Source organism: Melanostigma gelatinosum (genome assembly GCF_949748355.1).
Source record: "Melanostigma gelatinosum genome assembly, chromosome: 21".
Taxonomy (NCBI): domain Eukaryota; kingdom Metazoa; phylum Chordata; class Actinopteri; order Perciformes; family Zoarcidae; genus Melanostigma; species Melanostigma gelatinosum.
Window position 1 is genome coordinate 6,458,067 of NC_136654.1, and position 11,836 is coordinate 6,469,902.

At 39.2% G+C, this 11,836-nt stretch overlaps 2 protein-coding genes across 3 annotated transcripts; one reads left to right on the forward strand and one right to left on the reverse strand.

The window, feature by feature from the left end:
• Window positions 1–1,857: 1,857 nt before the first annotated feature.
• On the forward strand, window positions 1,858–5,371 carry LOC306795183 (interleukin-21 receptor). Of its 2 annotated transcripts, none has more exons than XM_079293600.1 (8): window positions 1,858–1,998; window positions 2,793–2,925; window positions 3,013–3,209; window positions 3,342–3,496; window positions 4,075–4,252; window positions 4,405–4,516; window positions 4,627–4,705; window positions 4,778–5,371. In XM_079293600.1, the coding sequence occupies exons 1-8, from the start codon at window positions 1,905–1,907 to the stop codon at window positions 5,228–5,230; spliced, it is 1,401 nt and encodes a 466-aa protein (XP_079149726.1). In that variant the 5' UTR covers window positions 1,858–1,904; the 3' UTR covers window positions 5,231–5,371. The 2 variants fall into 2 exon arrangements, with proteins under 2 accessions (XP_079149726.1, XP_079149727.1); XM_079293601.1 differs by having other exon boundaries at window positions 4,414–4,516.
• Window positions 5,372–5,602: 231 nt separating this feature from the next.
• Window positions 5,603–11,776, reverse strand: ube2ib (ubiquitin-conjugating enzyme E2Ib). Its single transcript, XM_079293630.1, has 7 exons — window positions 11,642–11,776; window positions 10,075–10,153; window positions 9,849–9,932; window positions 8,840–8,912; window positions 7,730–7,839; window positions 7,264–7,343; window positions 5,603–6,395 (listed from the first exon to the last, which is right to left on the reverse strand). The coding sequence occupies exons 2-7, from the start codon at window positions 10,138–10,140 to the stop codon at window positions 6,332–6,334; spliced, it is 477 nt and encodes a 158-aa protein (XP_079149756.1). The 5' UTR covers window positions 10,141–10,153; window positions 11,642–11,776; the 3' UTR covers window positions 5,603–6,331.
• Window positions 11,777–11,836: the final 60 nt, after the last annotated feature.

Genomic DNA, 11,836 nt, shown 5'->3' on the forward strand with positions numbered 1-11,836 from the left:
AAGTTAATTTACGGTCTTTCTTTTTATATTTGCCAGATAGGTAAAGGACTCCTGCAATTAAGATATTGAGGACAACTGTTTAAAGACTACCAGGGAAATATTAAATGATATTGAATGATATTAAATGACAATAATACAATGTTTGCAAGTCTATGATTTTATTTTATTTTTTTACATATTTTAAATGGAAAGTCAATCATTCACTCAGATCTACATCAGATCATGTGTTATTTCAAGCCAAAGTTACATCTAGGACTGTTTGCGGTCATTTTAAAATATTTATCACAAAGAAGGAAGCATTCTGATCAGAATGCAAAAATAAATTGAAAAAAAGCCCTTATATCAGATGCTGCGGGACTGGTTGCAGATATATCCAACCATATCAGGGTTTCTGCTCTTGCACAACATAAAGACTGATATAATATTCACACGTCACACGGGCTTTATTGCTGATCTCAAGCACAAGTTCACTCTGCTTCACACGAGGGGGGCAGAAAGTCATTTAGGTTTCAACAAATAAAAATAGGCCTCCTTCATGCTCTGTGGTGAAGTGATCAGACGTCTGCGGATATTTTGGACAGCAAAAACCCAAATTAAACTGACACCTCTGTTATCACATTGACATGACCGTCTGTGTGGTAACATGATGTTTTCTTGTTTCATGTTCAGATGCTCTCTGAAACAAGTTGTATGAATAAATATATACATTTAATTGTTAAGCTTTGCTACAAGTGCGACAAGGGATGAAGTTGACACGCTGGCAATACCTTGCCCCCCCCCCCCCCTTGGGCCACAAATGAACAGGCTTGCATTTAATTATATCCTATTTTGTCGTGAAAGCTTGCAGACGTCCTCTTGATCAACTAGAAAATAAATTCATGCACTGTGCTCGACTAACACCGAGAGACAGTTATGAACTCTAAATAAACAAAACGGTGAACCTCAGAGGAAGACGCTGTCAGGTCGTATTCATTTATAGAATCACCACAACACACAACACACATTCAACTGATCTCCTGTTGCTGCGCTACACATTGCACAACACTCTTGTAAGTGGCACAATAAGGACAGTCAAATATAACTGTTGTACTACTGTTGTATAAAGAAAGTTAGTTGATGTGTGATGTGAACCAAATGAAAAATGTGTCGTCTTAAGACTAACTTCTGTGTCGAATAAGATTTCTATCCGCACAATCAGACTCAGGAATACAACCAAAGTGCATAGAAATGGGTGTATTTCATGGCTCTCCATTTCATGTGAATTAAGTCCATTTTAAATTGGTGTGATTTAAGGAATGTAATGTTTAGCAGATGATCTTCCTACTCTGCAGATTTCTTACAGCACAGGAGAATTTGTTCTTCGCAGAGCGAGGCGTTTGTGCAGTCAAATGTGATGTAACAAGTTGAGTCTCACCATCGCACGTGTTTGTGTTTTTGGCATCGTAGATCAAAATATATCTCACCACAGTGCTGATATCACGTGAATGTCTTCCAGCTCTGAGCCTATTCAATCGGTTACCATCAGTGAAGAGATCTAAAGGAGACATTTACACACTCACAGTATTTTGTATTTAAAATCTTTTTTAAAGCAATTAAGATAGGTCTGATAATGAAAATACGACCGTTTAACCAAATTGTATGTTATGCCGTGCACAGTGCGATAGATTAGAGGGTTGTGGTGTGAGATTCAACATGTTTGGTGAAACTGAAGCCTTGCTCCTTTCACAAAAAAAGCACATCCTCTCCCCGCAGACATGCGAGTGATAACTATCAGTGTGCACCGTCTCACTGACACCTCCCTCTCTCAGCCTTCGTTAATAAACGTTGTTCTGCGAGAGCTTCAGGGCAGAATGACTGTATCAAGACCTCTCAGTGCTGAAGTGATGTCTTGATCGTCTGGTGTGATGGATTGTCGCTCTCCACCGAGGCTGAAGCTGCTGTTCGTGTTTCTGCTTGTATCTACCAACAGTGTCAGTCTGCATGGAACTCCTGTCACAGGTTATGTCCCACCCAGTTCTCTTTTGTTTTATGTGATAAGAGAATCATTAACATCAGATTGCTTGGATTCATGTGCACGTTGATCGAGACAAAAGCCAAAAGAATGTAAATATAAGGTGTTTTAAAAACGATACATCATGCACACTAAAAGCTAGAATAAGTGCTTCAGACGCTTTGTTATACTTTGTAGGACCTCAGCAATAATCTGTTTGATCTTCGACCTAATGGGAAAAGTCGGCTAATGTTTCTTATTATGAAGGGAAAAGTCTTTATCTTTTGTTCATGTTGTGATGTAAGGTTTTTTATTTTACAATAAACCAGCATACATGCACTTTTATATGGCAGTGGGTCAATAATAAATGTTGCAGTTTTGTTCATTTTACAGCAAGCAATTAAAAGGATAAGTTCATATTTTTTTAAATGTCTATCCTAAAACAATACCAATATTTCCATATGGACGTTAAAAGCGTTCTTGGTCTGAGTAATTGTTTTTCCTGTCCAAACTGGCCACAAAGAGCTTCCCGCTTAAAGCTACTGGGACTATCCTTTAAGTCTGCAGTTTAAATATTGTAAGTAAAAAAAGGCGTTTGTTTTTTAATCAAAACATAATGCGTACAGTTTAAACTGTCATTGAGTCATCAGTAACGGTTATTTAAGTGGATGTTATGCATACAAAAAACCTACATGACAAATAGAAAAGCCTACAAATACAAAGAGGATTATTCACCAACACAGTGAAATCTCTGCTTTGATTCCTGAAACTCCCAATAAAACATTGCTTGTACATTTTTCAGGGGTGGACCACCATCTTCACTGTGTGAATGATTACCTGTACACCATCAACTGCTCCCTGAGCATCGCAACATCAGAAAACTACTCGGACAGCAACAGCTCCTACTGGCTCACTTTCATAGAAACCTATGAAAAGTGAGGCTTTTTTTCTACTGGCATTTATAAATAATGGATGACCTTAAATGTGATGATGATGTTGTGTTTCATTACCGTTTCGTGCAGAAAGAAGTTGGTGTGCATGCTGACAAACACCGATGAGGATTACTTCTGCTCCTTAAGTACATCCAGTCCAATACCCGATGAAGATTCTGGGACCTTTATGGATTTGGATTGTTTTGAAATCTCGCTTTGTCACAGCCAGAATGATGGGCCTGAAATCTGTGAGCAGCTGGTGGACAAATATCTACCTGTGAATAACAGTAAGGAACACAATGGTTTTGGTCGGTTTTCAAAGCCAGACACACGGAACACATTTGTGTATACAAATACAGATGTCTGCCTATTTAAAACCCGCCTTTTGTGTGCGTTTGTCTTTAATGTGTCCTCTCTAGTTACACCAAACGCACCGTGCCAACTCACCGTCAGCCCCGACTCAGGTCAACACCACTTCACATGGATAAGTACCTACAAGGAATATGAAGATTACACCAGTCTTGTCGAAAACCTCAAGTTTCAGCTCCATTACTACAAAAGGGGAGACACACACGTGAGATTCAAATAAACAAACAAGAATTGGGTGCTCTTTGTTGGTGGTTTGTTGGTGTGATTTTCAGGCAAATAACCAGGGTGCGGACAGACAGGGATTGTGCCGTACATTAATGAATCCATTTTTTTCCTGTGACTTATATTAACCATTTCTGCCTGAGCACCAATTACACAATTTTGCCAAATGACAAATTAAGACTGAACTTTACGTATCTAAATGTACAATTCTGAGTTTGCTACCGACTCTTATCAGCATATCACAGCAGCCCCTTTACGAGTGATATTAAGTGGTGTCTTTTAAAAGTGCTCATAACTAAATTAAACTGTTTTGAGTACACAATTCTCTGCCATGATTAAAATGACTGACAGAACAGATAATATCTCCTAGGACAGTCAAAACTAAACTTACAGCAACTGAAGAATTGTAACAATAAACATTAAATAACGTATCTACTGATCTACCCATCTATCTGCAAACTAATGAATCTATTTGATGATTGGGCACAAATGGCAACCCATACAGGAAGTTTCTCTCTTTTACAAAGATGAATGACATATTGCCATATCTATTTATTTCAGCTGTTATCGCATGAAATCAACACCAACAGTCTGAATTATTCTGTGGATGATCAGAACTTTGAGCCAGACACCGAGTACGCTGCAAGAGTACGGTCCAGTCCTAATCAGGCTCACTACAAGGGACAGTGGAGCGACTGGTCTTCTGAGGTTTACTGGGAGACGGAGTCATCTGTGAATGGTGAGTCTCAGCTGATCTAAGCTTAATGAAGAGGATCTTTATCGTATGGCAACTTGTTGAGAATGCAGCAACTGTAAATTCATTACTTTGCATCTTGGCTTACTTTGATGTTCTACTTTTTTTCTTCTCCAAATGTTTCTTCTGCATGTGAGTCCATACAGAATTCCCATCAAACACATTTGTTTCTGGACTGGGTAAGACGCTCATCCCCCTGTGTGTGCTGGTGCCATTCCTCCTACTGTTCTGCTACGCTCCAGTTAAAAAGTAAGGTTCCTTTACAGCTTTTCACTCAGAAAATGTACATTATAACAAATGCCAATTCCTACAACCAATGCACACAAAATATATATTCTTTATGTTTCTAACACTTACAGGTGGAGGCAGAGTGCCTTCATCCCAACTCCAGCACCCTATTTCCACACACTGTACAGTGACTTCCAGGGTGATTTCAAGGTAAGTTTAGCTTAAGATAAAATACCGACAATTATCTCATAACAATGGCCTTAAACATGACTGTGATTATAGAGCTGGGTGGTTACACAAGAAAACACGGCAGACATGCTGAAGGCAGAGGAAACGCTCCAGATTGACACTCTTACAGAGTGTGAAGTCGTCGAGGAGGAGGAAGAGTGTCAGCTCCAGTTTCACCACCAGTTGGAGGGCAGCATGTACAGCAATATATCGGACCCAAGCTGCGATACCTCTCTCCTGGGCATCCCCTACACTGTGATCACCATGGTCCCGCCTTCATCTGCAGGGAGCTCTCACCAGAGTCTGACCCTCAGCTCACAGCCGGGGAGCCCTGCTCAAGGAGACTCTGGGTGTTGGCTGGAGAAGGACCTTCACAGGTACTGCAATGAGTACTGCACCATCCAGCAGAGCGATCCGGTCACAGCAGAGGACCCTGGGAGCTCATCAACCAAACCCTGCTCCTGCCCAACAGGGTTCATCAGAATGAAGGCCATTACTGAAGCATAAGCTGATGAGTTAGCATGTAGTAGAATGTAAAATAGTCTGAAGATGAATTTCAAATAATGTTGGGCCTGAAGTTCAACTAGACCATGAAATTAAACACTTCAAGTTAAAAACTAGCATTCTTAATTTCGGTTATTACATACTTTGCTATTACATTAATGTGCACTTGTGATTGTAAAATGCTTCCACAGCATTATGCATAATGTAGATATTAATTGCATAACCGTTGCTCGAGTCAAATGAGTAAAGGAACTGTATTAATCAGATATTCTTAATAGATATTAATTTTGACATTTTGTATCGTTTAGCCTTCGTGGTTAAGTTAAGCTTGCTGTATATTTTAATCACTTATTAAATAAAATGCTAAAGTTTTGTAGAAAGTTTTATTTACGCCAACACATACATGAACAAAGCACCAAATAACCTTAAAGTCTGATACAGAAGTAAGCCTACCTGCCTCAGTCGTCATGGCCATTTTTATTTATTTCATAGCAAACACTCTGAATAACAAAAAGACAGCCAAGGCAGCAGATTCTATCGTATATTACAGCATGCTGAATAGAAAACCTGGGAAAGAGAATTAGACAGAGCCATCTAGAGACACTAGTGAGATACAACAGTATAAAAGTGCCATTCATTATACAGCAGTTGAAATACTGACAATGAAATAAGCTAATTTTACATTAAATTGATGGAAAATAAAAGGGGAGAGGGGGGGGGGGGACAAAAAGGAATAGACCCTGTGAAAGAGCATTTTAAAACAAAAAAACATTTTCTTCCTTGAACATTGACAGCCAGCTTGCATGGAGTCGATGAAACTGGTACCGAGCTTTGTCCCTTCCACCACATAAGACAATAAATGTTTAAAAATAAATGACCAGGGTGCTGAAGCACCCATCCCCTCTCAGCATTATGCACCAACTGGCAAATTAAGAACATAAAAAAAAAAAAATGATAGGTCGGATGGCACAGAACGTGTGGAGTTTAAATAGAAGTCTTTAAGCAAGTCCTGATGTGAGAGGAGCACATTCATTGAGAGACTGAGCGGGGAGGTGATTCTTGTCAAACCCATTCCTTCTGCCACAGCGGAGCAAGTCTTCGCCCTTACGAGGGGGAGAATTTTTTGGCTTGTGCTCGAACTCTTTTTTCATATTCTACTCTGTTTTGGCTGGAAAGGGGTTAAAAAACAACAACGCAGTTATCATGTTTCTCTGATCACTTATTCAAATCAGAAAGTATGGAGAAGTTAAAAACAATATAATCTTCAGGATTCAGCAGGTGGTTGTTTTTTTATTTATGTGAAGCTAAATAAGCGGTTCATGTTTGGATTAAAACGAGCTGTGAAACATGTTTTATTGGTTCAGGTTACACACATCCAGACCTTTAGAACACAAACACAGTTATACTTCACGGCTGCCTCTTCAAGTTAGGGCTGTAGAATATGGTGGAAAAAACAAAACAGAGCAGAGTGGCCCTCAACAGAACCACTTCTACCTCAAGGTTTTGCAGCGCTGCTTTCAGTTCAGAATCTTTACAATACCACCTTCTCATCCGACGTGCACTCATAACTACTTTATTTGTCATGAGCTCAATGTATTTTTAGGCACAGAGTTAAAAATACTGATATTTGAGTTATGAAAACAATAAAGAAGTCCTCCATTGGCATCCACAGAGTGTAACATACACTTTTTTATATGTATATTTATATCTGTACACAGTAGTTACGGTAGATGTTTACGTTTGTTGTGCCGTATGCCATTTCTGTGCATGTACTTTGAAAGCAACTAAATACCAGAGGCAAATTCCTTGTACGTGCTCACACTTGACCATTAAAGCCAATTCTGGTTCTCATCATTATGTCCATTGTATTACAGTGCAAGTCAAACTTAGAATCTGATTTTGTCGCTGCAACATAGACGATCAATAATAGACTTCTAGTTTCCTTAGCCGTTTTCAGACATGCAGGCTACTTTATAAATCATCTCGTATTTACATTTAGTGTCACGGTTGAAAAGATGAAATCAAATGTCACTCACCAGTAGATTGTGTAAGCCTCTGCTTGGGCTGGATCCTGGATATTTGGTTCATTTAGGAGTTCCTGGATACCTAATAAGATCTGAAGGAGAAATTAAACAAATTATAAAAAGTATCCGTTTTGCATTATTTATAAGGTTGCTTATATTTGTTCGTTACTAAAGTTTTAAATCAGTTGCATGAAGTCTCTGAATGACTTATCTTCTAGCACAGGCAATACAAATGGACATATTAGCTGTCCAAATTAAAAATAAGTTATATTTCAAGTTGAATATCAGAACTTAATTTTCAAGATCCAGTTTTTTTATGTCAATATAATGGAAAACGAATACATTATATAATTTGCTTCCCTGGCTTTGTTTTTTTTTTTAAAGCAAATTGATTCTTAGATTGAATTTAATAAGAAATAAAGTATAAAACCACAGAAAGAAAAACACTTTTTAAAAAGGTATGCTTGTCAATCCAAACCTGCTTTATTGTGATGGCTGGTCTCCAGTCCTTGTCCTCCTCTAGAATAGATAGGCATACTGTGCCTGATGGATACACATTTGGGTGAAAGAGTGGAGGCTCAAATTTACCTAAAAAACACAAGATAATGTTAGTTATCTTATCTTATGTTCTGGAGCCATTACAAATGTCAGACAAGATGAACAAGTTCCACAAATGTCACTCGGCTTTTCCACAGCATACACTGAGTGAAGAGGCAGCAACTTCTGCTCCTCACACAAGTAAGCGGTCCTAATGTCACATTCAGACAACACAACCCCCGTTGATGAATGTTAGAAACACGGTACATCACAGTGCCCGGGCCTTGTGCGCAACCAAAAGGGTGATGTAACGAGTTGGTTCCAGTATAGTAGTCTGGGCAAAGTGTAAGATTTTAAGCAGTCCAATATCGAACATGTTTAGCATTCACATCTAAATCATAACTTTTAAACAGCAATGAATGGAAACGATTACCATGACAAAGCTTTTAGATCTGCTTCAACAGATTTAAGTCATGAACTAGCCTTCAAACACAAACGATGGAGCGGGAAAAACCTGTGTGATCTACTGCTGCTTTGAACCAATCACAACCAAGATGTCAAGCAGATGCTCGGCTTCAGTGAGAAATCTTAAACATGGGTGACTATCTCAACTACAGAGTTACCTTAAGATTACTACAGCAACCTGTAGTAAAGTAAGCCCATAGCTATAAATGACACTTTCTCATTACAAGGATACTTCAAAGGGACAATATTGAGGCTCGCTGCCTCTCTGTCGAGTGGGTTGGGGTGTCTTGACCTCAACTGAGCCATTTCAAACACTTTCATTATGTTTTCATCAACTCATTGCTATTGACAGTCTCCTGACACCTGCCAGTTTCAGGACAGGAATTATGCGTGGTTGTGCACAATACCTTTGAAGGAAGACATGTGCTGTGGTGTGCACCTGACTCTACATTCTAGAGTAGACAAAGCATTTCTCTGTGCAGTATTGGCTCGTACTTCCATCTACTGACTCCATAATGCAGGAGTGTGTAGAGATCACATTAACGGTTGAGTTTACGCTGACCACAGGTCAGACACAATAACTCACATTTTGGAGGTGAAGAAGGATAGTCATCCTTGAACAACATGCGCAGTTTGAACAAGCCTCCTTCCCACGGAGTCTGAGGAGACAACCATTAGATTCATATTAACACATGTTCCACCAAAAATGACTCTTAAAACATTGTTATTATTGCCAGATTAATATTAAAAGCACGTTTAAGGCTCATCGCAGTTCCAAGAATGAACAACCTTTCTAACCTGCTTTGGTCCATGGAAATCTGGGGACACTCATGATATTCACTACCTATGCTGGCACAATAAAGTGCAGCAGGAATGAGCCCTAAAACCCAGAAATGAGTTTCCATTTTTGACGCGTAGTCATTTGATTGTGGTGTAGCTCGTTTACATTAGCTTTCTACTTTTGGCGATTGTATTCACGCTTCAAAAATCACAAGAATGGTGATCATTTCTAAAGATTATCTTGCAGAAAACCATAAACTTATTATATGCTTGTTTTCTGCAATTATCCAAAATCCAATGAAAAAAAACAATCCCATTGGCTTTTTGTCTAGGGAACCAGGGCGATGATAACTTCCAGGTTTGTCTACAAAAATGTGTTGTACCTGCAGCACTCTATAGAAAACGTAAGACATACCTCTATAGTTGTATTATGCAATATAATGTTTAAAGCCATACACCTGCTACAGAAATATAGAGTGTGTTTACACGAGTAGCCGTATCCCAGTTTTGATCATATTCAGGATATGGTGTTTACATGAGCAGAGAAATTGGGTTATTTATACTCCTGCATACATGATATTCTAGTATCTCAGTTAATGCAGTCTATTAGCGCATTTTACACTAATCTGCGGCTGCCCACTACAGACCTGAATAGGCCAGCATTTCGATGCTTTATTCTATCTAAATGACCAAGTATATTAACCTCTTTATTACAGAAAGACAATACTTCCTCTTTGCTTTAGAAGTGAGACGCATTCGCTGCTGCCATCGTTTGTATTTCTGTTTCTTTTTGTAAATCTGAAGCTGCACATTACCCCTTTCTTTCCAGGAATAGCACATTCCCAATTCATGAGATTCATGGTTCCATCTGGATTTTTTGTGGGTACAGCAACAAATCCCTGAAAGATTGAACAGGATAGAGCAAACGGTTAAGATACCAGTGTTCACCAGAGGACTTGACTTAATCGAACGTCAACTCAGATACACAGTGGAGCCAGAACAGGTGCATCTCATGAGGCACTAACTACTACCGGTACTTACAAAAGGATGGTCCTTCCGCCATGCCTTGCGCTCCTGTGCAAGCCGGCTCAATGCAATGCCTGACATGATTCGTGGACTCCTGTAATGAAAGACAACGTCAAGTCAATTGTATGAAACCATTCCTAACCAGGTCCGACTTGGCACCGGGGATTTACCATTCCTAAACTTTGTGAAGGTCATTGCCTTGAAAACATGTCACCATACATAGTGTTTTGAATCAACATTATTGCTCAATTAAGTCTAGTCATTCCTAAAGCATAAAAGCAAAGGAGGATGTATGGATTTAGTGCTTATTTACACTTTTAAAACATCTTTTGGACAAGAAAAACAAACGAATGAATAAAGTAAAAACCATTTGGTTTGTGGAAAGCTTTTCTAACTGAAGGCTTTGATGTGTTAGTGTGTATACAATTGCTAACAGTTGAATGTAGGTTCCCACCTCCTGTGAAGTGATCAATTGCACAAGAAACATTGCAGTATTAGAAATTAAAAACCTGCCATTAGATCATGTAGTTACCAGGACTTAACACACACATCCTCGTTCATCCAATTAATTAATTAGCTCCTCCTTACTAAAAAAGGTTGTTTTATTCAGTAAATAACAGATTAAATTATGGCACTCAACCCATCATGGGTCAATGTGAAAGACAGTGCGAGGACAGTCACACAAACTGTACCATTACATAAAGGTGTCTCTATACACCACGCTGTAGCCAGTCCGCTTCAAAGCTAATTATGAGCTCTAATTAGGACCTTCAATTGGATGCTTTGGTGATAATGAAAACTAGGCAAAGCAACAGAATGGCACCAGCAATAACTACAAACTGTCCATGCAGCATTAACTAACTTTATAAGAGTAGAGTTATAGTCTGTATACTGTTAGGACGCAGTGTTGAACAGTTTTCATCTCCTTAAAGTAATGAGTTTTAAAGTATCGTCTGAACATGTCTGCTACGCTAAGGTGGCTAGCTAAGTTAGCCGCTGGTGATAACGTTACATGTCCACAAAACACGGTTCTCCTCCTCCTTCTGTTTAGTCTGGTGTTAAACTTAAGGTCCAGGACATTAAACCACCAACGTTACATGTGTTAAGTGTTCGCTGAGCTTTACTGTAAACTTGCTGTCAACACAAGTGTCAACAACCTGACCATTAAAGCTATTTGATGAGCAAGCTAGCCAGTTAGCTTGACGAGCTAACTCATGTGCGCCAGATTCATGTTGTATCCCAACAGGCGCTGGTGCTGTTAGCGTCTTGACACGGCCTGGTGCAGCACAAAAATGCGCAATTGCACTTGATTTGAACACAATTTTGGATGACAGAAAAGTGATAACTACCTTTCTTCCAACGCTTATACATACATAATCTGGCTTAGCAATAAGTGATGTGAATTATTCTACAGGGATAGACCATATCACAACCCATTAAAAAATAGGGACAAAGAACGGCAGAGCTAAAAGGCGCACATTTGTGCATTACAAAACTAGCGAAAATGGCGCAAACTGAAGCGGGTAAAATATCATAACACACGACTAAATTAACATGCTGCGTAATTAAGGTGCGCTCTTACCTTTCAGTATGGCTGCACTGGCTCTGGTAATTGGGCGAAATGAATTAATCGTGCTCAAATCCCGTTAAACCTTGTAAAGTTTCCCTCCTGAAAAACCAACCGCTCTGACTCAAGAGAGACACAGCGAAACGAAACAGTCATCCGTAGTTTACTTCCGGCTTTGCTTAAATACCCCGAGATGGATCAGGACAAATA